This window comes from Strongylocentrotus purpuratus, unplaced genomic scaffold (assembly GCF_000002235.5).
Source record: "Strongylocentrotus purpuratus isolate Spur 01 unplaced genomic scaffold, Spur_5.0 spur5_scaffold_7, whole genome shotgun sequence".
Classification (NCBI taxonomy): Eukaryota; Metazoa; Echinodermata; class Echinoidea; order Camarodonta; family Strongylocentrotidae; genus Strongylocentrotus; species Strongylocentrotus purpuratus.
In genome coordinates this window covers 24,680,955-24,708,119 of record NW_022145613.1, presented here as the reverse complement: position 1 = coordinate 24,708,119, position 27,165 = coordinate 24,680,955, and the positions used below count along the sequence as shown (strand labels likewise).

General features: G+C 37.5%; 2 protein-coding genes across 2 annotated transcripts; both read right to left on the bottom strand.

Annotated features, from left to right (window-relative positions):
* Positions 1–649: 649 nt before the first annotated feature.
* Positions 650–10,217, bottom strand: LOC576998 (cytochrome P450 2U1). Its single transcript, XM_777258.5, has 6 exons — positions 9,535–10,217; positions 6,018–6,228; positions 4,908–5,325; positions 4,057–4,246; positions 2,814–2,951; positions 650–1,918 (listed from the first exon to the last, which is right to left on the bottom strand). The coding sequence occupies exons 1-6, from the start codon at positions 9,932–9,934 to the stop codon at positions 1,728–1,730; spliced, it is 1,548 nt and encodes a 515-aa protein (XP_782351.3). The 5' UTR covers positions 9,935–10,217; the 3' UTR covers positions 650–1,727.
* Positions 10,218–15,939: 5,722 nt separating this feature from the next.
* Positions 15,940–22,141, bottom strand: LOC577057 (WSC domain-containing protein 1). Its single transcript, XM_777311.5, has 4 exons — positions 21,574–22,141; positions 21,054–21,236; positions 19,657–19,875; positions 15,940–17,031 (listed from the first exon to the last, which is right to left on the bottom strand). The coding sequence occupies exons 1-4, from the start codon at positions 21,755–21,757 to the stop codon at positions 16,637–16,639; spliced, it is 981 nt and encodes a 326-aa protein (XP_782404.3). The 5' UTR covers positions 21,758–22,141; the 3' UTR covers positions 15,940–16,636.
* Positions 22,142–27,165: the final 5,024 nt, after the last annotated feature.

Here is a 27,165-nt window from a genome sequence, read left to right as displayed (position 1 = left end):
TTTGGGGTTAGTTAGGTGGAAATTTCTAGATATGCGAGTGGGGTAAGCATGAACAGAACTATTCAAATTAACATGTTATCAAGGATGGTGGAAGTTGTTTATTGATATACTTGAACATGATAACTGCTATTTGAATAGTATTCTAATCATTTTTTGTTAGTGTTCTAAGTTTAAAGAATAAGGGGTCAGTGTGAGCCAAAGAATAAGGGGTCAGTGTGAGCCAAATAATGTGATCCTGTACAAATACGGATAGTTTTTGTTTTGTAATTTAAGAATAGAATTGATATAAGTCGAACTGCGATTTGCCCATACGATGTTGCAATAGAGTAGTGAAGTGTGACGTCATCAAAAATCTATTTTGGGAATTTCTCAATTTTGTCTTCATTTCCAGAAAGAGCATCAAAAATAATTTCAAAACGTCGAAAACCAATTGAATATGTTAAGTATGGGCTGAGATATGATCATCTGAATAAATAGATTTCCTATAGGAACTCGGCGTTATATTGCTCCGGTTCATAACATTACGAGTGATTAGAAGTTTTACTTAAAAGTTAACTTTAAAACTCGATGTAAACAGACCAAGCACGTGAAGCTCAATACACTAGTACACATAAATGCATACAGTTTATACACATGTGGGCAAAAATCTCGTTTCTGTTAAAATCAAATCAATATCTTTGGGTTGCTATTACCAAAAAACACCTCTGAAATAATGGTTTTATAATATATACAATTTTTCGAATGAGCAAGGTGTGCTTGGTTTGCGTGGTAGTGGTAGGCAAACTCCTCTTTCTGACTTTGGCCCCCGCTCATAAAGTCATTCTGTAAATTTTCTTGAACTTCAGAAAAATTATTAGAAAGATGACAGTATCGTCAGCATAGAGGGATATCTTGGAATTATTATGAAATTTTAAATTATTAATATCATTAAGATACAAACACAAAATCAAGGAGCCCAGAATTGACCCTTGTGGCACCCCAGATTTAAAAGTTAAATACAATAACAGTTTCAAACTTACATATGTATAGTCATAATGAGTGAATTTAGTGTATAGTCACATTTAGTTATATTTCTTGAAATTTAGACAAATTATTAGAATAAATAAAAATGACAGTATCGTCAGCATAGAGTGATATCTTGGAACTATTATGAAATTTTTAATTATTAATATCATTAATATACACACACAAAAATCAAGGGGCCAAGAATTGACCCTTGTGGCACCCCAGATTTAAAAGTTAGATACAAAAACAATTTCAAACTTACATACGTATAGTAATATTAAGTATATTTTCTATTAATGAAGAATATATCATAAAACGTAATAATTGATTGACTGTCCCCTTTGTTCACTTGACGGTCATACATTTCGATATCAAAACATGAAGTCGACCATTTTCATTATGAGATTCCCAAAATCAAATATTTCTATATTAGAAACTCCAATAGCTGGACAAATATTGTATGTTCAATTCATATAATAGAAGATTTAAGTAAATTTAGGACGACAATAATTTTCCCCATGACGTAAGTTATTTTAATCAATTCAAAGTATGTATACAGAGAAAATATATCATGTGTTACTTTGTACATAAGCTCTGTTATACAATATCTCTTTCAACATCCCATCCAGTGGGCGAGGTGATTACTATTTACATACCCAAGTGAAATGTGAAATATGCGGCAAATTAAAATCAAAATCGAATTGGAATGGTAAAAATGCCAATCAATCGCTGTTTTCTCTTCTCTTAAGGATGATATCATACTTTAGTGGAGAGTAAGCGATTCCCGCCTTGCCTTTCATTCCGACCGATCGACTGTCGTCTGCCAAACAAAACGTGAATCTCTGCAGAAGGCTTGTGAAGATTATGAACATTTGCATCCTCGCCAGCTTTTCGCCGAGACACGCACGCAGTCCTGTGTAATTAAAACATGTGTTTTACTCAGGAGATCTCTAATAATATGTCATATTCATGCAGTTTTTAAGATAATAAAATATACAACAAAACGACTAACGAAGTATTAAGACCGTACGTAGGTTTATTGAACAAGAGTACAGCGACCGAAAATGAGGAAATTGTAATACATTTAACACAAGAATAGAGTTAATACACCAGAGAAACTCTCTCGTAGTCTTAAAATACAAAGCTAAACAAAGGTTTTCGTCTTACATGGTCGTTTTACTCTTCCTTTCACAATACACATACCCGTTGAACACTGTCTACAATCATGACAATAAAGATGGTCATATTGACAAATAATGTGAATGTACATATCCACAAAAAAACCAATTGTACAACGAATGTACATTTCAACGGCAAAACGTTGAAATTATGATAAAATACTACAATATATGTTGCTACTTTTGTAATCAAATCATTTGTTCATTCAACATCACAATTTGTTTCTTTAGTGATGTTAGTTTAAATAGTATGGTTATATTTAGTTTTAAATTTCTTTTCTTTCGTTATTTATTTGTTTGTCTATTGCTTTTCGTGCTTTTTTTGTGTGTAGTTTTCAACAAAAGTATTTGATTTCGCCTTCGATTATAATAGACTATTCTAAGTTTGACTTAAATCATCGTGTGGTACATGCGTAAGATTTTGGAGTTGATTTGTCTTTAATTTCAATCTTTAACCATATTGTTATCTAGGCGAACACGGCTTAATGTGGAAAAACAGTTTTGTAACTGACAATGCTTCTATCTAAAATAAGACTAAAAACAAATAAATAAAATACTAAACAATTACAATGTGGGGGTATTTTTTTTCTATATGATATCTTCAAGAAATAAAGCTACACTTTCGCCTACCTATTCCGAATGGAATAAACGCAGGGTGGTCCACCACGCTTCGTCGATCTTCACTCAGAAAACGATACGGGTTGAATTCTTCAGGTTTGTCCCAGTTCTTCGGAGTGTTGAGTACCTCCCATAGGTTCATCAAAACAACTGTTTAAATAAAAATGTCATAATTCGTTGTTTGTATCGCTATCTTTTAACAATAGCTGGCGTCTCGCAATTGTCTCAGAAAATAAACGTGACAAATTATTACCTGCCTAAAGGCTCGTTCAGATATGCCGGAAGAAAACACGGTGCGGGTTTCTGTAACTTATAAAATATGAATGGCTACTGCGCGAAATCAACAAGCTTACACAGAGATCTTTGGCGAAAGAAACTACATATTAACTTAGCTCTGTGTTATAACAATACCTTGTTATAAGATACTGAACGCCATCATTTGAAAAACTCAGAACGAGGCTAGATATAAATACTAAATCAAACATTGTAGTATAATTGTATTGAGTTCATCGCCCTACTATAGCTTTTATCAGACCAAATATGAAATGAAAAGACAGATTTGATCGTGACGTACGGGACACCAAAATGATCAAATACCTTAGACTCTGACCCCTATTGTCATGCGAAATCTGTTATCAAAAACACAAATTATTCTTTACAATGGATTCAATAAATCTGACAACTAATCCAGCCCAGACAGTGGGATGTGTACACATGACTGCCCTCAGTTGAGCAAAGGGCTTGCATACAAATCAGTCGTGTCAATACCTCAGTCATATACCGATGAGAACGACACTAGACTGACAGCATTACCTCGAATGGAAAATAATTTGTCGGTTTGGAGTCGGTGTAGTGTCAGTTTGGCGGTGTGACTAAAGTACATCCATATAATTCGGGACACCGAGAAGACATGGAATAGACAAAACACTGGGATATTCATTATTTCTCTCATATGATTTATAGAATGACACAATATGGAAAAGTACATGTACATGACATTCTTTGCCAAATTGTGGTGGTAAAGTGGTTTATTCACTATGCCTATAAACTCTCAACCAAACGGGTGAGGGTTCAAATCTCAGCCCCACACTAACATTCCTTTGGCAAGACATTAATTCACACTTGCTACTGTAATTGGGTACCTGACAATCGCAGGAGTAATGATAATTGCGGGGCCTTCAGGAAGACTTCCCTGGGTAAACAACATTGTTATTACTATTATTATTATTATTATAATAATTCATTGTATACCAACCAGTGTCTTTCGGAATGTGGTATCCTTGTACCGTAGCATCTCGGCTTGTCAATCGCGGCAAGGCCAGAGGTGTTACTGGGCGGATTCGACTCACTTCCATGAGTGTTGCTACAATGAGAGGCAATGCATCTTGGTCAGCCATCTTTGGGGGTCGTTCTTCACCGATGACGTCATCGATTTCTTTCTGGATCTGAAATGATTCAACAGAAAAGAGATAAAACTGTAATCGGGCTTGATGTAGCACCAAACACATCAAAGGTAGTGCTAAATAGCCTTTGCATACACAGATTGCTATAAAAATGGAACAATAGTGCGTTAAGGAACTTTTGAGGCTTATCATAGCATTTCAATATCTAATAGGCCTACTACCATGCACACATAGTCATAACATGGCTACCAAAATATCAGATACTTTTTGTTAATAAAAGGTACAATATCCAATAGCCTTGCGCCATGTAACGACGTAATTATTACACCCCTATTGCTTTTGCACACACAGAGAGATTTTGTTTGACAAAGGACCGCGTCAGCGATTGGCCAGACTTAGTGTTTGACACCCATTAACAGAATGAAACGTTCAAATACAAAACATAAAAAAACAAAATTAAAAACACACAAACACAAAAGAGAACAAAGCAAAGCAAAGCACAATCAACAAAAAAAATGTCTACATTGTCTTGATTAGTGTAGGTTATAATCTAAATGGTGACAAGGGTGCAACATGCCGATGACGGTTCACGTTTTTGTATCAGTAACGGTGCGATTTATGTTAATGTTCTTCAATCAGTTTATCCAGGTGTTAAGAGAGGTTCACGCATGTATATCTAATCAACCTATATCTACTCAATTACTTCTTTCATTAACTGTGGATGCTGTGCCACGATGAGTATAGCCCATAGCAGAGAATCACTGGTAGTCACCATGCCGGCTAGAAAGAGTTCAACAACCAGCCTCCATTCCAGGTTCTCCTCTACAACACCAGGAATCTGTTGCTCCCGTTGCTGCTTAAGCTCGACCATGTAGAGGTCGATTATGTCTCGAACGTTAAGAGGGTCGAAGTTCTGTTGGTGCTGTTTGACCATTGATTTGATGTACGAGATGATATCTTGCATAGGGCGCCGAAAGCCGGTGTAGAGTGGGGTGTAATAGAGGAACGGGAAAACGTTACCGAGAGACGTCAGTGAGGTGTTCTCAGAGAGACGCTCGATGTCGCCGACGATCTTCACGAAATCGGGGTCACCATAATCGTAACGAGATCCAGTCACCAAACTGTGATGTTGAAGAGAGAGAGAGAGAGAGAGAGAAAGAGAGAGAGAGAAAGAGAGAGATAGAAAGACAAAGAGAGAGCGAGATAAAGAGAGAGAGAGATAAGGAGGGGGTAGAGATTAGGGTGGAGATGGGGAGATGAGGTAGGTAGTTAAAGCAAACTTCACATGAGCATGAGGAGGAATCAAACTTCAATTATTTTATTTATTCATACGAATAATGTCATGAACGAAATTCAAACTGGGTAGAAGGGGGTAGCTAGGAGGCTGAGAGAGAAGATAGTAACATAGCAAGAGAAAGAGAGAGAGAGAGAGAGAGAGAGAGAGAGAGAAAAATGACGAGAAAGAGCGGGCGGGACGGGGGGTAAAGCGATAAGCATTTCCATATCTTATTCCTGTTTACATCACAATTTTGAACATGTTTACAAATATTAAACTGACGACGATCAACCATTTCTAACCGTTTCTTGTATCATGAAATTGACGTGATTGATATTTTACATGATTCATTCTTTGGGCTGATTATATGAAATCATTCGAAGTAAGATTGTCTAAATATAATCATGTAATATTTTCGTTTAATTCGATAACTCGCCATTACTTTTGAAAACCCTACCTTGCGATTAGGTTCAAACCAGCATTGTAGTCCCTTTACCCATTATGAGTATTCATAAAGTACAGAAATTCAGAAAATACCATGCTATCATGTTGCCAACAGCATTAGTGATGAGAACTCTGGGGTTAAAAGGCTCGCCTTCCTTCATCTCACATGCCTGAACAAGAACTCTTCCTTCTTCAACGATTTTGTCCTCAATTCTTCTGTTACCAAGTCCCATACTCCTAAAGGCACTGTGCCCAAATTTTCGGGTCTTTTTCCATCCATCTCCTGCCGGCCAAATGAGGCTACCTTTAGGTGGAAAAGAAATCAACTCTAGGTTACTTTCAATACCATATTGAATGTCCTATAGTAATTGCTAATATTATAAGATGGGTAGAAGAATCCCTGCAATCTGATTGGTCAATTACCATGTAATTAGTTTTACTGGATGCACGCGATATCGGCGATCGATACCACCGATATCCTTTTTTTTTTTTTTTTTTTTTTATATAATTTTTTTTTTGGTGATAATGATTTTTTTTTCGTGTTTTTTGATAATTATAATCTGTTTAAAAAAAAAAAGAATTCTATAATTTTTTTTTTTAGTTTTCAGTTTACAGTTAAATGTGCACTGACAATTAAAAAAAAAAAAATTATTTCATGATAAGTTAAAAATCATGCGTCCGGTAAAAAAAAATTACCGGACGCATGATTTTGCCATGCATCCGGTAAATCTGTAAAGTAACAACATTTTGTATTTTTGACAATTTTCGGGGCCCCATCTTATAAAACAGATGATGCACAGGTTTAATTCGTGGGTCGGTGGAATTGTGTGCACGCGGTACCTATGAATTTGGTCTAAAACCATACAAAGGTACCTTGTGCACACAATCCCTACCGACGCACTCAAACCTGTGCATCATTTGTATATTGATCTGATTATGGAGGTAATTTATTCCTTTATTCATATTTTGTTAGATTAAGAGGAAACCTTTGACATGACAACAATAACAAAAAAGTAGAATACGAGAAATTGAATTGAGTCGTTGTTGGAATCGATTTAGGTGGTCTGTTATGTAATCTGAATAACTGGAAGACTATTAATATCTTTGAAGGAGATTAGAATCATATATTATATGGGACGAGCTGATGTTGCGATATAGGCCTACCTCGATGATCATATTGATGGTGATAGGGGTGATGACGATGATCATAAGGGTAAAAGTAGACATCGTCTTTAATCGAAATTGTTACTATAATGACGTCATCGAAATGGATAATGATGGCAATTGATCTTGATGAGAATTGTCCCAGCTACAACATATCAACATTCATTAATTACAGAGATACAATCAACTTTCCATAAAGATGCTGACGTCATAATTATGTAAATTCGTATATTGAATTCCAAGGCAACTATGATGATGTCACGAAATACTTGATGGCCAAATGAGACATGATATAATTTTTCCGACTCATATTCTATCCTTTAACTTGAACGGACGCTCATCCTTTATTAATGGTCATAAAGAGATAAACATGGTATCAAATTGTTTGGAAAAATAGAAAATATCATGAAAGAAAAACAAATGGCGATCTTATGGTGTGTACGACCATGACGAACGAAAACGCGCAAGCATGCGCGTGTGCGTATATTATTAACGAAATGCTCAGAATGGCCTGAAACGTTTGCAAATATATTTGAGATCATTAAGAGCATTTTAAAATTTTGCGCGCGCACTGACGAGCGGACGTACGCGTGCATTTATTGAACTGAAATTGACTGGACGAATATTGACCTTGGTCATAATAAATATGAATAAGAGATTAATTTCCGTTATGAAGATATGATCATGAGTTGATTTCTACAAAATGGCGCCTGGATGACGTCACGATAACCTGGTGAACTTGAAAATGTTGCTGTCACGTCTAATGACAATGACCTATGAGTGCGCCAAAATCGAAGGACATTGTCGGTACTGATCTTCAGTTATCCTCTGCACACAAAGTTGGGGAAATAAAAATAAAGAAATAAAGAATAAAGAAATAACTAAAGAAAATTCTGACGAAATCAATAAGTGGTCTGTTGATGACAAACCACCTAAAATAGATACACTGGCGTACGCAGGATTTTTTATCGAGGGGGGGGGGGGGTGAGTTAAAATGTGAAAATCGCGCCAACAATTTCGCAACGACTCAGCCAGCCACATTTTTTTGGGCCCAGTTTTTTTAGGCAAAACATTTAGCAACGACTCGGCCAGCCGGTGAATAAGTGTGTGTGTGTGTGTGTGTGTATGTGTGTGTGTGTGTGTGTGTGTGTGTGGGGGGGGGGGTAAGAGCATATATATATATATATATATATATCGGAAATTGGACAATTATGTCGACCGATATTTCGTTCAGTAGGGGGGAGGGGGAGGGGAGGTCACTTTTTTGTTCCCCTTTAGCACCAAAAAAAAAAAGAATTTGAGGGGGAGGTTAAACCCCCAAAACCACCCCATGCGTACGCGCCAGCTTAGAAACAGATTTCCCCTTTCCTGCGGTGTGATCTACCCTGGACTAATCTGCGATAATCTACGCACATCAGTAGTGGGAAAGCCCACAGGTACAGCAATGCGCTAGTACAGGGCACTTGTCTAATGTATGAAGTTATAATATAGGGTGGCGCAAAAGAACAAAGTAGCATAATAATGCCACGCAGGTCGCATATATATCTATACTGTATAGTATCAACGAAACTTCGTCGTTTTTAAACAATTTGTATGTACATCAAATTTGGTATAAGTTTTCTTACAAAATGATTCTCTATTTTCTGGTACCGATACCAGTTGATAAAAAATCTTTTCGGAAGGAAAATTATACAAAATTGGACAAAATTGGCTGAATCTTTTTTCTTCAAAGAATTGTGGTGAAACAATGTTGAGGAGTTTAACTGGAAGTGCTCTATGCGTAAAATAAAGTATCTTTCTGTAGTTTCAGAAAAGGTATTATGCTCGATCTTGAATTGGGTAAATTGTAACAGACGTCAAATCAAACATAAACATAAACATAAGTTCCACACAAATTTCTTTTTTCAGGTTTTTTTTTCAAGGAAACAGCTATTCTACTTTTCATCCTTAATATCTAGTATTTTTGATGTCCTATTGCTGTGTAGAAGTAGTCTATATCTATTCACTACCTGTTTGTCGTAAATGACTTACGAGTTTACGTTACATTGGGCATGTATATCACACATAGCTGCACTACTATCCTGGCTGTGTATTAAAAGCTATTTTATTGATTCTCAACATTTCAAACACCACTGTACACATTTCACTCAAAATCACTCAAAATCGGTACTTTAGTGACAATTGATGACACCTAAATAGCAGTAAAATACAATTTTTTTAACTTATTGATGTTAAAATGAATAATTGAAAAATTCAAATTGTAAGTCTAGCGTCGAATTTGCCGATAAGCCACATCGGTTGTATTGTGTGCATTAGTATGCAATAGTGTGAGGTGTGTGTATTTATGTGTTATACCTGCCTCTCAGCAAGTATGTAGTGGTAAAGGTCAATACGCATTAGCATTGACTCTATGCTTTGCTGGAGTGCATGTATATGTGGTTCTTACCTCGTTTGCCAAATGCAACACCGAGTAGCGGGGGTACCATGCGATCAGAGAAGGCGTCTGCCTTTTCAACAAATGCTTCCCGGATCGCTTCGACGTCGTTTATCACCACGATATCCATCACCGGCCCTATCCGAAGTCGAAAGATACCCCCTATCTCGTTGGTCCATTTCCGAAAGAGATGCCGCATGTCCTCCTGGAAACTGAACAGGTTCCCGAAAAATGGAAGCCCCGTTGGAGACGGTGGGGGTGGGTTAGAAGGAGGGGTACTCTTTTTAAACGATCCACGGGAAACAAGAAGACGAACGAAGAGACATGTCGTCACAAAAACGATGCATTCTCGAAAACTGATCTCTTGCAATCCGAGGAACATGCTGCTTGCGACATAACTTCTATTTGCCATGTTTGTTATTGGCTCGGTTGGCAACAGCCAGATAGCAATGGAAGAGGCGACGACGACTAGTAAAACTACAACACCAACTACCACTGCACATAACACTAATCAGCCTACACTGAGTTTATTTCTTTAGAATGTAATCAGTCGAGTGAACACAGGGACCCAGTTCATTGTAGTTATATATGGAGGTGTATTTACTCATTGTAGGTCATTTCAATGAATGAATCGCTCCTATATTTCGGAAAGGGCACAAACGTGCTGTTCCAAGGATAACCACTGTAATGATAAAGCAACAAGTATTTACCCGCTTTATAAGCACGGACGCTTCCTTTCTCTGTAGCGGGGTCCAAATTTGCGATTTGTTTTTGTTTTGATAAAAAGTTCGTTTGCCTTCTCGCACTATTCACATTTCATAAAAATTTATTTTCAGTTGCCAGTTTTTCTAGGTCAGGCTGACGTGTTGGAATAGCGAGTTTTCGCTCAGCGACGGACAGACCTTCTACGACGTGGGAGTTACAATAAGCGGTTTCGATTGTCGGTGAACGCGTACGTATAGTGCGAAGGTATTGCAATGCTCAATTCGATATTAACGTGTTTTTCCCCAGGGGAGGGGGCCCGGGCCCCCTCTGGATCCCTAATGCTTGCCCTACCTAGCAACAATTAATGTATGCAGTTTGCATTCTGACTCATGAAACTTACTATTATTCTTATCAGGTGAATGAACGTATTGAGAAACTTCACAAAGAATTATGTATTAAATCTGATTACATCACGAAAATGGCCGAATCCCTGCCACGCAATACAATACAGACGGGGCTACACGACTAGCACAATTTGTCTCGATCAAGCCACAAAACGGCTTTTTATCATATTTCAACAATTCATCATCCAGTTTTAAAACAATTCATTTTATCTCCATATTCATGTTGATATAGTAAAGAAACACTAATCGAAAATAACTCACCGAAAAGTTGTTCGCATTGAAATTTGTCATCCTTCGAAATGAGATTCAAGATTCGAGATTCAAGATAATTTACTGTCAAGTAAAAATACATGAAATTTGTTTTCGGACATTAGTGCATTAACAACAGTCTCCGCCCGCGTTGAGCTTGCAAAAACTCCTTAATATGAATAGCGACAACGCAGGCGTTTGTAACATTATAAAAGATAATTGAAGAACTGCGAATGACCAAACAATGGGGTATCGGAAATAGTTGTTTTGCTGTAAATAATATACAGTTCAGATGAGATGAATATTTGACAGAGCTAGAGCAGGTGAGAGTATGAGTTATGCAAGGGAGGAGTTTGGATTGCGATGAAGGAGCCCGCCCCCCCCCCCCCCACTCCGAGAACGGACGGACCCCATGCGTGTTACCAAAATGTCCTTTTCGTAACAAAAGAAAAAGGTCGACCCGTATTGACTTTACACACCGGACTTTTGCTGAAAAGGGGGGGGGGGGGTGTTGAAAAAGGCTCGTATAACAAAAGAAAAATGTCGACCCGTATTGACTTAACACACCGGACTTTTGCTGAAAAAGGAAGGTTGCTTGGAACACGCATATGCGTACCCTAAATAACACTGAGTGGGAGGGGGGGGGGGGGGGGGGAAAGGAGTTTGAGGCGATAGATGAAAAGAGAGATATAGAAATGATGATAGAGAGCAGAAGAGAGTATGTGTGAGAGTGTGTTTGGAAGTGTAGAAGACATTTGTCGGGCCGGAGAACCAAGGAGTTTTAGGAGATGGGGTCACATCTAGCTCATTCCCTTTGTAACATATTCGATGCCGTCAGGATAAAATATGTCAGGTATGTGCTTAACTTATAGATTAAAGATTCCTGCCTTGCTGCAAAATAACGGGCCACTTTCAAAGGGAAATATGCTTTTGTAATGATAATTACTTTTCGCTACAACTCGTCTGGTAATACGAGCAGTACACAGTGCTTACCTTTACAGGAGACAAGCGAAAGCAAAATTTTCTGAAATATTAATAAAAATTACTCGACTAGGCATGTGTGGGCACTAATCTGACATATAACATCACAACGAACTGCACATGAAAAAATTCACTTTGCATTTTCGTGATCCGGAAGTAATCGGAAAAGTGCCAAATTGCAGGTTTTAGGATTGTAAAATGTTACTTTTTTCACAAATTGAAACTGCTGTTATACATTTTAAGCAAATTTCTTGACACAATTAGACTTCAAATTTCTTAGAGAAAAATCACTACTCAAACTTTGCAATGATATTTGCGGCTTCGAACCTCGGATATCAAAGTTAACAGCACACCTGTAGATTCTTTTGTGCTACCGTAGAAAACGGCAGCTGCTTGGAATAATTTGTTGCCAGTTGGGACTCCAGCTCTTCAAACTTCTTGGGAGAACTCAAGTTTGGAGATATAATCGGCGAATTAATTCCATTAAGTCCATTTTTTACACGGGTTAATATACTGAAGAGATAAATCTGACGCATTGCGTCATGGTGATACGCCTTTTTTTTTTGAGGGACGGGTCTTTAGCCACGTGGGTTTCTTTGTTTGAAAGGTATTAAAATGATAGGGTCTTGTACTGGTCAGCAGTTATTCATTGGACAGGTTAAGTTGCTGCTATTTTTATCTCAAGTTGAAATGTCAGACTGAATGGCCCGAATTCACAAACGAAGTTTGTCGACAAACCTAGGTTTACGTGCGTCATATGACGCGTTTTGACGCGTTTTTGTTTACAAACCAAAATGCTCCGGTGACAAATGCTCTTCGAACGACAGTTTCTCCGACGATTTTGCTCCTACGACACTTGATCCGCCGATATTTGCTCCGCCGACATTGCTCCGCCCAAAAAGTGCCCCGTTGAAAACAAACATATTGCTCCGATTGTCTCATTTTCGCTCGCTGGATCACTGCAGCACAAACATAGCTCGTTCGACGTCACTACCAAACTAACCAATCAGCTGTCAATGACGTCATATTGAATGCGGCGGCAAGTATATTTTGTGAAATTATCGAGAGATGGACTATTTCTAATTGCAAACTAGTTTTATTTTTGGATGGAATCGCAGCCATTGTTATCTTGACATTCATTGAAGTCATCAGAATAAGGTAATTTACGTCTCTGATGATTCAAGAGGTCTATTTGGTAGATAAATTTTTCAATTTCTTAGAATCTTCCACTGTGTTGCAGGGTACCGGGTGTATGCCATTGGGTGTGATGTGTTCGCGCGCAATGGCGCGAATTATACATTCTTCTTCTTCTTCGCTATAAGTACAGGCCACCGCGCCGTCGGGTGTCAACATTCCTTTCCTTCTCAATACAATAACTTTCACCTGCCTAAGTTATTCAAACCATACGGAATCGTGGCGTCTCGCCACTTCCATTACGTAATCATTAAAAGGATCCGCATATACAACATTTTCCTGCTATACGTTGTACCGCAGGAAAATACAAATCTCCCTGGTATACCTTACAGTCCAAACGATAAATATGTGCCTTAAACGAAGCAGGCAACAATCGGCGTAGCAGACGACACTTGATAGTAATTTTGTATGTGAGATTGCTTTGCTAAATATAAATTACTTTGTTAATAAATATCAACTAAAATTTCTTTTACGTATCTTTAAACCATCACTGATGTTTAATAATTCATGAGTGAGTAAAATAAACATACCAAACGATATAATGATATGAAATACTTGGTGGCAATTAGGGGAGTTTGACGTGATGACCGATTGCACCCCTCTGTTAATAACCGAATAGTCCATGGTGTGTCATGAATATTCATGTTTTTGCTTACCTCGGCTAAATGTTTGCTTTTACTAAATGGAAAAATTACGGTGGGGGTTGGATGAAATGGACATAATGAACCAAGCAGAAGTGATCTATGATAATTCATGCTTCTAATCCTTCGTGTGCTTGACCTATAATCTTACAATCGCTTGGCAGACTGAGTCCAAAGTTCGACTTGTTTCACATGTGTATTATAGGCAATGGCGAGCTTGCAACCTATTTTGAAAAATTACGGTGGGTGAACTTTCAAAAGTCAATGAGACATGAGGGCTCCAATGAAAGAGCTAGTGATAACGTACGTCGGGGTGGATGTGCTTTTTGTTTAAACAAAAAATGAATTTTTAACGATTTAAAAAAAAAAACGTACATAGGCTAATATGTTAGGCTGCTGACTCTGACGATTGGTGGCGTTGTGAAATGAGACTAAACGGAGCAATATGTGCTCCGCCGACAACAAAATTGCTCTCTGATCCAAAAGTGCATTTGTCTCCCATGGGGCAAGTGTTGATCGGGGAGCATTTGTCACCAGAGCACTTATCGCTTCATGCGTAGCAATTATCGGCGTAGAAATTATCGGTGGAGCAATTGTTGGCAGAGCAAGTGTCGCAGGAGCAAATATCGGCGGAGCAATTTTCGTCGGAGCAACTGTCGACGGATCGCCTCGTTATTTTTGTCTTAAAGATAATGTTGAGTTCTGGTCATGCGATTGCATTGTGAAAGAAACGTTGTGGAATCGATCAGAAAAGGTTGATCATCTAGCATATATTACTGCAAGGTTCGGGAACCATCAAAATAGGGAGTTTTAGATTCTGCACGACGAGAACGTGGACTAGTGATAAGAAATTTGGCCCAGTCTTGGTAAATTTACAAGCACTGTACACAAAAAAGATGTATATGGGACTACATGAACATGTGGCATAAAAATCCATCATGATTTTTTTAATGATGTTCCATGCCATATCTAGAATACTAAGGCATTTGAAGAGCCATGCTTTTCAGGGAACATTTTGTATCTGATGTTCTTCCACACTTGCATAATACAATGATGATGCTTAAAAACTTTTTTTCACCTCTTCCCAGAACTCAACCTTCTCTTTAATGCTGTATCTTCAATTGCCATCATCCGTTGTGTTGTGCTGACTCGATGATTATCGTCATAGTCATCACCAAATCATCTTCATCGTCAACTACATCATCGTCCCCATCATCATCACCGTCATCATTCCTGACCTCACCGTGGATGCCGCTTTGGTATTGATTTATTTGTTTTTGAAAGCTTTGCTGAATTATTTGATGATCCTTTTTGTGTTCGCCTTTTGATGATTGGTTATTGTTGTATAATTGTATATTTGTATATTCATTTGATAGTGAGGTTAGTTTCTTACTCCTTTGTGACGATCTCGTTTATTATTGTTTTGTTTTTCGTAATATACAGGAGATTAATGGCTCCCTTTTTATCCGGTGATCATTGTTATTTTTATGTTGATTATTGACGTCTAGGAGAATTGTCTGCTTACATTTCAATATAAAAGAAGAGTCATGGTCGTTCAGATTTTGATGTTTACCAGTGACGTCACACCGTTCTCACTTAAAAATACCACACTTTACATAGTAATCTGTTTAGGGTAATCGTCGCATAATACAGCCTTCACAGTGCCTTCGAAGTAGTTTTAGCTCACCAAATATGCAAGTAACAGCTGTCATACTCAGCTCTTAAGAACATAAATCTTCATCGAGACCCATTATGTTAATCACCGATTTATTTTTTATTTTGCTTCGAAATTACGATATAACAGTAAATTATAATTTTTTAAATTATTATTTAGAATAGATAATAATATTTAACAGGCGCCAAATCCACTTGACAGTCAAATGCTCAAGGCGCAGCTTGTGCAAAAGATGAAATACATGATAAATATATACAAAAGTGCAATAGGAAAGGTACAGACATTAAAGGTTATGGTAATCATTATAAGCTAAATTAAACAGATATTTCTTTAGATTGTTTTTTAACACTCGGAACTGCTATTTTTAATCCATTGAGGGAGATTATTCCATAAAGAAGGCCCAGCATGAGCGAAGGTTCGCTCCCCCAATTTGTTTTAACCCTAGGAGTAACAACTAAGCCAGAGTTTTGAGAACGTAGCTATCTAGAGGGAAAGTAATGCTTGATCAAGCCGATGTTGTACTGTAGCACAGAGCCATGTATACAGTGAAATAATAATAAAACAAATCTTGAAAACAACACGTTCTTCTACGGGCAACCAATGGAGTGATTTGAGGGCTGGTGTGATGTGATTGTACTTGTTGGACAGGGTCACGACACGAGCAGCAGCATTCTGTAATTTTTGTAATTGTGTGAGTAGGTTGTGAGGCGAACCAAACAAAAGCCCATTACCAAAATCCAAGCGAGATGAAATTAAAGCATAAGTAATTTTCTCAGTGGCACTAGAGTTAAGATATTTAAGATCTAGAACATCGATCTTTCCACCATTCTACCACACATTGTTAGGTTACTGTACAACAAATACAAATTATAAAAAACGATAACAAATAATAAAAAAGGGTTTAGTTTTCTAGTAAACGCCTTCTCGCTTGAGGCACTATTGGATGGCATGTTATAGGTCCTCCAAACGAGCAGAAAAGATCCCCCTGAGTAATACTATTTTTATTTTTAAAATAAAAATTGCATTTTAATTTGTGTGTGTGTGTGTGTGTGTGTGTGTGTAGGAAAAATGAAATTTGTCACAGTCAAATCACCAAATCAGCCTACTTGAATTTCCCACATGTATAGTAATTACACAATCGTGATCTTGTCATGGTTTCATGGTCTCTGACTTTCTTTTTTCTATCAGAGCGACTCGCTACTAAGGTTGGATTTCCCTTTGATTCCTGTCTACACCATCGTGAGAAAAAGAGAAGTTCGCCGTAATCACATGATGGTGTTGAGGCTAAAACCAGGAGGGGACTGGGGAAGTCCCTCCTGTACTAGCCATTGATGAAAAGTTTTTAAATCTTCGTCAAGTCTTTCATGGTGCTCTTTGGTGAAAGGATCAAAAGACAGATTTGGCGGATGCGGTCGATGTGGAGAGGCATCTGCGGATGCCACTGAACAGGATAAACGATGCTCATTAACATCAACATCGAGGAACTTCATAATTCGGCGCAGCTCATCTTCCAAGTTTGTTTCTAAATTGTCATAGTATACAATAAGAATGGACTTGCAAGGGGAATTGGCGCCTTGATGGTTGCATAACTCAAACAGAGTCCGCGATAGTTTCAGCCAACGACTGAACTTAAAAGTCTCAGACACATACACGGACCAGGCTGTGGAAGAATGGAACATAATCAAGATGAAAGTTAAATAACATTATAGTGCTTTTGAAAGGTCACATTGCTTTAATCAATGGGACACTGCCAGAAATATGAAGCCAAACACAAAATCGAGTACAGATTTTGCGACTTTAAAGTAAATGAAGAGGATTACCGAAAATATAGGCAAAGGCCCGTCATTAAGAGTTGCGATCGATTAAAACTAAATTACATTATTTTAATATTTACCGCACCTCTGTACTAAAGAGATGGATATAATTATAGAATAATTTGTCATCAATCGCAACACCTCTATAAGACGGGACACTTGTGGTTGCTATGACGCATAATCCCGTATTAACCCATGAGGGTACATGTATATAATATTAGTCGATTATTCATTCTTCCTTCAAATTATAGTATTTACATATCCAACAAAGATTTCTACATGTATAATATAAACGGGTCAATGTCGCTATTCATAAGGTCCACTATTCATAAGGACCGCTATTCATAAGGTCCGCTTTTCATAATTGGAGAAAAGGGTCATTATTCGTAAGGGTCATTATTCATAAGGACCGCTATTCATAATCAAAGAAAGAGGGTCGGTATTCATAATATTAGAAGAGGGTCGCTATTCATAATACGAAATCGGGGTCGTTATTCATAAGGGTCCCTATTCATAATATTACACAAGGGTCAGTGTTCATAACACAGAAAGAGGGTCGCTATTCACAATACGAAATGAGAGTTGCTATTCATAATACGAAATGAGGGTCGCTATTCATAATACGACGAGAGGGTTGCTATTCATAATACGAAATGAGGGTCGCTATTCATAATGCAAAATGAAGGTCGCTATTCCTAAGGGTCATTATTCATAAGGACCGATATTCATAATCAAAGAAGAGGGTCGGTATTCATAATATTAGAAGAGGGTCGCTATTCATAATACGAAATCGGGGTCGTTATTCATAAGGGTCCCTATTCATAATATTACACAAGGGTCAGTATTCATAACACAGAAAGAGGGTCGCTATTCATAATAGAAGTAGGGGGTCGCTATTCATAATAGTAGAAGAGGGTCGCTATTCATAATAGGAGTAAAGGGTCGCTATTCATAATACGAAATGAGAGTCCCTATTCATAATAAGAAATGAGGGTCGCTATTCATAATAGGAGTAGGGGGTCGCTATTCATAATAGTAGAAGAGGGTCGCTTTTCATAATAGGAGTAGAGGGTCGCTATTCATAATACGAAATGAGGGTCGCTATTCATAATAAGAAATGGGGGTAGCTATTCATAATACAAAACGAGGGTCGCTATTCATAATACGAAATGAGGGTCGCTATTCATAATGCAAAATCAGGGTCGCTATTCATAAGGGTCATTAATCATAAGGTTCATTATTAATAGGAGAAGAGGGTCGCTATTCATAATAGGAGTAGAGGATGGCTATTCATAGTAGAAGAAGAGCGTCGCTATTCATAATAGGAGTAGGGGTCGCTATTCATAATACGAAATGAGGATCGCTGTTCATAAAGAAATTATGAATAGCGACCCCCTACTCCTATTATGAATAGCGACCCTCTTCTACCATTATGAATAGCGACCCTATACTCCTATTATGAATAGCGACCCTCTCGTGGTATTATGAATAGTAAACCTCATTTCGTATTATGAATAGCGACCCTCTTCTCCTATTATGAATAGCGACCCTGTCGTGGTACTATGAATAGCGAACCTCATTTCGTATTATGAATAGAGACCCTCTTCTCGTGTCATGAATAGCGACCCTTATGAGTAATGAACCTTATTTCGTATTATGAATAGCGACCCTCTTCTCACGTTATGAATAGCGGTCCTTATGATTAACGAACCTTATTTCTTTATGAATAGTGACCCTCTTTTACCATTATGAATAGCGGACCTGCAGGTATGGGAAGTTCATGTTATGAATAGCGGTCCTTATGAATATCGATTGGACCCCATATAAACATGCCTTTATGTATGAGCAGCCCAGTGAAAAAAGCCTTTAGATTTATTTTTAAAACATAGTTTTTGATCATTCTAAGATTTACTTATATTAATCTCGGAAGTTTCGGAATTGCTTAAAACAGCATGGACACAAAATCGTGATCCGGAGAATCGTTTTTAACAATATACATACATCTCCCGAAAATATATACACTAATACAACCGTCATGGGACTACGTCTGCTGTACTCGAATGCATATTGCCTACGAGGCGTTTAATTTGACTGCAATATTATCTGCGTAAATCAGACTGCAATAATGACGCCGTCTTTCGCCAGGCAAATGACGCCGTCTTACGTCAGGCAAATGACGCACTCCTTCTTCGCCTTCTATTGCCTTCTTCGCCTCTCTGCAAATAATCATGCTCGTTTTACACACGTGCAATTTTGCCAAAAAACAGTAGACACGTAATGACGGGAGGATTGCTTTGTGCAACACATCGGCTTTGAATATATATAATATCAACCCTTTAACATCGGTATAGATTATTCTTTCACTGGAAACAGTTAATCAATCTCGAAGCTTTAGGTATAGATAACCCCATGATAAATGCAATGTGACACAGGGGACAATTTTGTGGGGCGTATAAATGCTAAAGATTTACCTTCGCTCCGGAACCTGTTCTCGTCGACGATGCCGTTCGGCCCAAATCCCAATCGAACAAACTCATCTATTATTGCTTGGTAGGGGTTACGCATGATCAAGATGGCTTTATTGATGGATATTTGGCCATCTATTTTGTTCGTGTATCCCCGCCAATAGTCGTGCATCCCTGATACTATTGTCTCGCCTGCTGCAACATTTCGCATTTCTCCGATGAAATCTGGAAGACAATAGAATGATCGAAAATGGTAGATAAGACGCCCTCATATGAGGATAAATGTGTAGTCTTTGCTCCCTATCTTGGGTAGGGTGCATATTGTAGCTTACTGCTTACAGCAGATTATATTGCCTTTTAATCATTTTCCCTCCCTCTTTCTTTCCCTCTCTTTCTCTCTCTCTCTCTTGCTCTCTCTCTCTCTCTCTCTTCCTCTCCTTTTTAGTAACCAATAGATTTGAAGCGTTAATTATATAACCTGTCGCATTTTATTTATACTTTTGTTGATTTGTAATACATAATGGTGTACCGAATAAATGCATTTGTCAGCTCACAATAAGTGTAAATCTTAAATTCCGCTGTGAGAGAGGCGGTTAATTTGAGAATGAAAGGGGGAAGATGCTTGAAAAGGGTGCGGTGAATGAAAAGAGTCATTCTAGCCTTCCACTTCACGGATACTAGCATCTATACTTTAAGTATATGAATGTAACCTATAGATTGCAATACTCCTAATATACAGGAATCAGGATTAAGTTGTACAAAATAATTGTAAGTATGATATGCTTTTAGTGATACGAAACATAACCATAGTTTGTTTTCAGAGTTTTGCAATTTTATTATTATTTTTTTTTTAAACACTTGGCTAAGTATTCGGCTTAGGGCAGGTAATTTCTAAAATGTTTCAGTTGTCTAATGTACATTCAAACATTTTTACCTATATTTATAAATTTCTCGAGATAAATTCTAGATTTCCTTTATACAAGTGTTGTGAAAAACCGTGCTAGTAGCTCGGCAGGCTTATCCCGAAATATTGTATATTTTGCTGGTTGCTTTAGGTGTAATATTATCTTTATCATGAACGTTGATAGGATGAACTGATGATTTCCTATATAAGTAAACAAGGCATAGGAGAATTTTGCAATTCGAGAGAGACTATATGGAGAAACAGTTGGGAAAACATATCAGAGTTCCGGCTGTATCAAACTTCAGACCAATACAAGAAATTGTATTGGTCTGAAGTTAGGTAGCCTACTACCAAATCAATGTGGTAGACAAAACACTCAAAGCAAATAAACATTTTTCATGTGTAAATGAGCATGTCAAATTTGTAATTGTACCACTGATTGTGTTTAAATTTATTTTTTTTAAATAAAAAACTGAACATGAAGTCGGACAAAATTTACCTTTTTCATAGGTCTGGATGTGGTAGACACTACTTGTCGCATAGCCAGTGGCTCTTTCGATCATTCTCCTCACCCACCTGTCTCCCGACCCGGGAAAACTAGCAAGAGCTACGAGCGGGAACGTTCCCGCTGGCATCAGATTGGTGCTGTAGGTGTCATTGCATGACGGTTTTTGCTCTAGGACTGGAAGAGGAAATACATTTTCAGAGAGATATTAAACACAAACACACACACACCCACACGTACACAATTGCAACGCTGCACATTTCGTAGAAATTATCGAACTAAGTGGATAAGAAATAACATGGCTGATACAGTACTCGAAAAGTGAATACAAACTAAACCATGTGTTGCTATCATTGTTGGCGCAAAATTGGTAGAAATCACCTTTGTATCTCGATAAAATAAAAAAAATTGAAGATTCTGGTGTCATCTAATTGACTTTGACGCTTCATTCCACTCCTATATAGTTGGCCTCAGTAATACTTGTAAGATAAATACAAATAAAATGCAAATTTACCTTGTCTTGGTGTTGTCCTGGTATTCATGGCTGGTTGATGTGTATTCCCAACACGTTCCATTCTTGCAGGAACATGTACAAGCTGTTCCAACTTTACTAACATTACGATGCACCAAAGCGCTATGAAGATTAACAAGGCCACTGACTTCTTGTTTATCTCTATTCGATTTGGGAAACCTGTCATATTAATTTTTGTTGGCCCTTTCTTGGATGTACTGCCTCTGTATTCAGATCCAATCCTATTTGGCTACAATGCGAGAAAAAAAAACAGACCAATGTCACTGACAACATAAACTGGTGAGATCAATAACAAACAAGAATCAAATATCAAAAGATTCCAATTGATTTTACACGGCAGGGAAATTCTATTCCCACAAAGTCTTGGGAATTCAACGAAGCAGTTGTCCGCAAAATCTTCCTGCAATGCACAACATTCGACTGTACAATTTAACCTGGCCTAGTATAGTCGGACGTACGTCTATGCATCCATGTGTAGATAAACTAGGTATACATAAACTGTGCCAAATCTTAAAGGTTTGGTGTCCTTAAGATGGTATAGAAGTTACGAAATCGAAGCATTGTCTCGGAATAGACCTTTTCTACATTCGATCTCACCATTTGCTTTCATTCATTGCTTCAGTAAACATGAATAGGACGTCTGGCTCGAGTCCTACGAGAAGCTGAACAGATTTGGTAATGCGGATTAAACCTGACGCATCAATGGTTCCTGTCATGGCTTACATCATGCTTTTATTTTTTTTTCCTTCAATATGTGGTGAGCCTCCCGCCCCCCCCCATTCATTGTTATTTAGGGTACAAATATGCGTGTTCCCAGCGACCCCTCCCCCTTTCAGCAAAAGTCCGGTGTGTAAAGTCAATACGGGTAGACCTTTTTCTTTTGTTACGAGCCGGAGAGTTTGGGAACACGCATGGTATCCCTCCGTTCACGGAGTGGGGGGGGGGGGGGTGGGCCTGTACTGATTAAATATAAAATTGAATTCTGGAAAAGGGGAAAATAAATTGTGAGTTTCTTAATTCTTTTTATGTAAGAGTGAAAGAATATTATAGAAAATATCCTTAAAAAGTAGGCTCTTTATTGAAATGCCCTCATAGTCGAAATATGACAAGTAACAGCTAACGTCACGTAGTCCCATATGCCCTTTTATGTGTGCAATGCCAGTGACTTATTGAAGGACTTGGCCAATTTCTAATAAGTATTATGATTCTAAAAACTCATAGTATAGTACTTTTTCAAACATTCTAACTATCTTATTTTGTTTCCCATTTTTCTCAAACTGTCATGTTTACCCTTTTTCTTTTTTGAATCCATAGAATGGGATTTCTAAAATTTTAACAACAAAAACCCCGAGTACTGGAATACACACAGAAGAGGAGTCACCTTTGGTCTTATTGAAATTTAGAATATACCCCATTTCTTGGCTGACCTTTAGAAGAACAAGAAGGAGAAGGGGAAGTAGAAGAATAAGAGAAGGGGAATCTAGAAGAATAATTCAATTTAATTCAATTCAATTCAACTCAGTTTTGGTTTTATTGTAGAGGAAAAGGACTTGGCAATAGTTCGTAGACTAATATTGTCATATTTACAGTAAAATACAATAAAACATGAAATAAAGTTATAAAATGTACATTGAAGAAGAAGAAGATGAAGAAGAAGGAAAAGAAGAAGAGAAAAAGAAGAAGAAATGGAAGAAGAAGAAATCAAGAAGAAGAAAAGAAAAAGAAGAAGAAAAGAAAAAGAACAAGAAAAAGAAGAAGAGAAGCTTTGTTCAGTTTTGTTGTCATGTATACGAGGATTTCCCCTTGCTAATTAGGTCTGCAATTTTCACTGCATACTATTCGTTGATTAAAATGGAAAAGATGACGGCAGAGGCATGTAAAAGATAGGTTCTAGGTATGTTTCCTCCATTGGAGAACAACATTTTGCAATCATATCATTTCCTGATACACGATTGCAAAGACTTTCAAGAGATATCGATATCCGCAAATTGTTTAAAGTTTTTTTTTTCCAGTTGCAAACACTGGTGTAATTTCATTCAATTCAAAGCCATTGATTCGGAGAGTTTGGGCAACTCGGTTCGAATCGGGCACAATATGGCGAATGCTGTTTTGTTAGGCAACCACAAATTAAACGAATATATGCCATGCTGTGACCAAGTGAAACCGAGTTGGCAAAACTCTGTGTATAGATGGCTCTGATTCAGTTTGTTGCACAGCTCCCTCTTTAGGTTCATTGTGTTCTCCTTTTGTTTTAAATGTACATGACTGTATGAACAGGGAGGTGAGACTTTAACTCACATACCCTGGTATGAATGTACAGAAAGCGACATTATCCGTTTTTCATCTTCTCCTAAGTCAACCTCACACTATATGATAAGATTACGATTCGATTTTAGAAGAATTTGCAATAGCATGTGATACGAACATTCAAACATTAAAATATTCATGATCTGAATTTCATGCTTTCTTCGAAGAGGAAAAGTGCTTTGGTGGTGGTGGTGTTTATTTTACCTGACTGCTAAGAAAGCATAAATGCTTGTAAGTAAGCAACCAGACGGCCGACGGATTTAGGCTCTCTCTAAGGGACCTAGTAATGAGGAGTAATGCCTTAGTTTCGAACCCGGGTCACCAGATTACGAGACCACTGCTCTACCGACTGAGCTATCGCGCCTCCTAAAGCTTAATCGGTTCAGAATCATAGTGACGTCAGACTAGTAGTGTGATTGTCTACGATGTGAAGCCGACTCGGCTGTTATCCTGACTGAAAGAGTTCAATGCACTACAGTTCAGTTTGTTAATCAGGAAGATGATGTTTGATTAGATTTTATATCTAATACCATTGTCATTTCTTCGAAAATCGGGTCGCAGGACGATCGGGTAGTGTGCCTCGTGAAGCCTCGTAAATTGGAAAATGAAACCTTATGGTTGTAGTTGTAGTTCACCTTTTTGTTTTTCATTTTATTTTCACGGCATCCATGTCCTTAATTACTGCACGTCACGTTTTGCCACGTGTGGCGGACGTTTGGTTCTCCACCGGAAACTACCGAAACACTTGGAATCATCATTAAAAAGTACTCTGGAATTCAAATGGTATTATTTGGGAAGTTTTATGAATCTGGATTTTTTTCTATAAGTAAGCAAAGCTTTCTAACACAATACTGCACATCTAACCTAGTATAGCACATATACGACGGCACTAAAATTTCCCGCCTTTTCTAGGAGGCCAATCATGGCGGCTTCAGCCACCTCTGAGCCGGAACTGTCTGTGAGGAGTGAAGGTGATGACGTGTTCAGAGTTGTTACTCATAATTGCCATAGGAAAGGAGAACCTAAACAAAAAAGAAGACGAGAAGAAAATGTAGCGGTAGAAAACTTAAACACCAGCATCAGAATCAGAGTCAAACACTTAGGTTTATTGAACCCCTTCTCCTGGCCAAGATTCAAAGCAAACAGATCTTAAACTTTTGATTACCTCAATAGACAAAACGAATCTCGTATAAATATGAGTCCCATAAAAATCGCACTTGCGATTAAAAACATGTGCGCAGTCCCGTGGATTTACGCCAAGCGTCATCCTTTTAATAAATCCAGTTTCCCAACATCAATAAGAATGTGCTTTCAAATAAAATCGGTGAAGCCATACATTCCAAAGGTAGTCATGTGCTACAAATACCAAAGATTTGAGCAAGTGGGGCAGCACAGTGCCGATCTAAAACGAGATGTGTTAGAGGTGAAGAAAACGACAATTTTGAGGAGTGCGGCAAAATAGATACTCCAAAGTGTGTAAACTGTGGAGGAGTGTTTTCTACCGCTTACAATTTATTTATTTATTTATTTATTTCATTTCCAGGCAAGATGATAACATACAAAATATCACAAGGTTAACAAATGATAGAACAAACTGTAAACATAATGATAATGGATGCACATGAGCAAAAAAAAAGGGAGAAAGTAAAAAAATCAAAATCACACAAAAACCCACGTATGCACAAGCGTCACAAATATCTTAATGGTCAAATAAACAAAATTAGCCCCAAGTTAATATCGTCACACAAACCTCCGAAATGAGGCAAGAGGAACGAGAAAACAGCTGTACTTAACAGAAGTAGTCTACTTATTTTAACAAAATCGTTAAAAATTCATTTATTTTGGACAAGCCCGCAGAATAGTGTATGTCGATTAGTATAGAGGCATATGGATGTGTGTAGGTATATGTCGCTATAGATATATAACAAATTAAGCGCACTTTAAAGTAACACTAATCAAGCCCACAAATGTTTTGCTTACATTTTGTCTTATTGTCAAATTTTGAGATTGAATATGAATCCCTCGGAACACTTAGGTGCACAAACGCCCCTAGCCTATCCCTGAGTTAACGAGGCCCGCGGAAAAAGTCAGCGTAATGTAATTCGCTCAGTGGTAAGATGGCATCGTTTAGACAAGAGCAGGACAAGCCCTATGTTAAACTGAGGGAGCGTGGTTAATTTGGTGAGTTGCACACAAACTGCTTTGAATGATAAAAATGAGAGATATAATCACGTGACGTAAAATAAGTTGGCGACAATAGTCACAACCGACTAATCGCCATTGAGCCAAAACAGAAGAAGAAGAAGCTATAATGTTTTTTTGATTCGGTCTTTGCCGAATGATTTAATCATAGTAATCACAAGTTTATACTACTATTGGTAATAATGTTATGAATAACAAGGATATTAAAAAATAATGATAATTGTAACAATTAAAATAATAATGATAATAATGATGATAATGATATTAATAATGACAATCGTAAATAATAATGATAACTTATCGCACATTTGAATTATTTCTTGGGTTGATATTTCGAAAGTCTTTGCGATAATCGTGTTTTGGTGGTGTTTTTTCAGGTATAATTATTTCCTACATTAGATATGTTGCAATATTTTCATGTGCAAATGCTTGCAACATTAATGATGCACGCACGTTTCATGACCTTCATTCTAGGGGCAATCAAAAATCTGTAGACCAAGGAAATCTTGTTGGAATTAGGGCAAAATACATTTCATTAAACTTACTCCAAATAAAGTCTACTCTTTACGACTTTGCAATGATCAAAGTTCACACAGATACCATTCTTCATATCCTGGGTTATTACCAATAAAAAAGTATAAACCTTTCCTATTAATATGTACCTACAAATATATATAAAGGTATATATGAGGCCTATCCGAAAATTTTAAAAATGAAATTTGTTTTTCTTGTGTTCGATTGAATTCAGAGGGATCTCTGCGTAATAAGATTCAAACATTACACATACACTGAATGCCATAAAACACTCGTTATGACGAAATAAAAAAAATATAATTGTGAACAAATTTCTTTTAAAATGTTTTATGTAAAGCTTTTTGTTTGAATTACCCTGTTTTATCTCCTGTTCATATCCTACCTGATACATTTTAAAGTGATACGCCAGCAAAAAAGGAGCGCTAGTGTTATCATGATATTATAACATTACTGGAGCAACACGCTATGCTTTGCTTCTCTTATTTCATTGCTGGATTTTACTGATTTGTGCATTTTTATTGAACCTTCAAC

Excerpts from the sequence above, each read along its gene's own strand:
- LOC576998 (XM_777258.5), bottom strand. The coding sequence starts at position 9,934 with ATGGCAAATAGAAGTTATGTCGCAAGCAGCATGTTCCTCGGATTGCAA. Across the intron at positions 5,326-6,017 it reads GTTGGCAACATGATAGCATG|TTTGGTGACTGGATCTCGTT; the intron begins GTATTTTCTGAA and ends TCAACATCACAG. Across the intron at positions 4,247-4,907 it reads ATCCACAGTTAATGAAAGAA|ATCCAGAAAGAAATCGATGA; the intron begins GTAATTGAGTAG and ends GAATCATTTCAG.
- LOC577057 (XM_777311.5), bottom strand. The coding sequence starts at position 21,757 with ATGACAGGTTTCCCAAATCGAATAGAGATAAACAAGAAGTCAGTGGCC. Across the intron at positions 21,237-21,573 it reads CAGGACAACACCAAGACAAG|TCCTAGAGCAAAAACCGTCA; the intron begins GTAAATTTGCAT and ends TTCCTCTTCCAG. Across the intron at positions 17,032-19,656 it reads GAACAGGTTCCGGAGCGAAG|CCTGGTCCGTGTATGTGTCT; the intron begins GTAAATCTTTAG and ends ATTCTTCCACAG.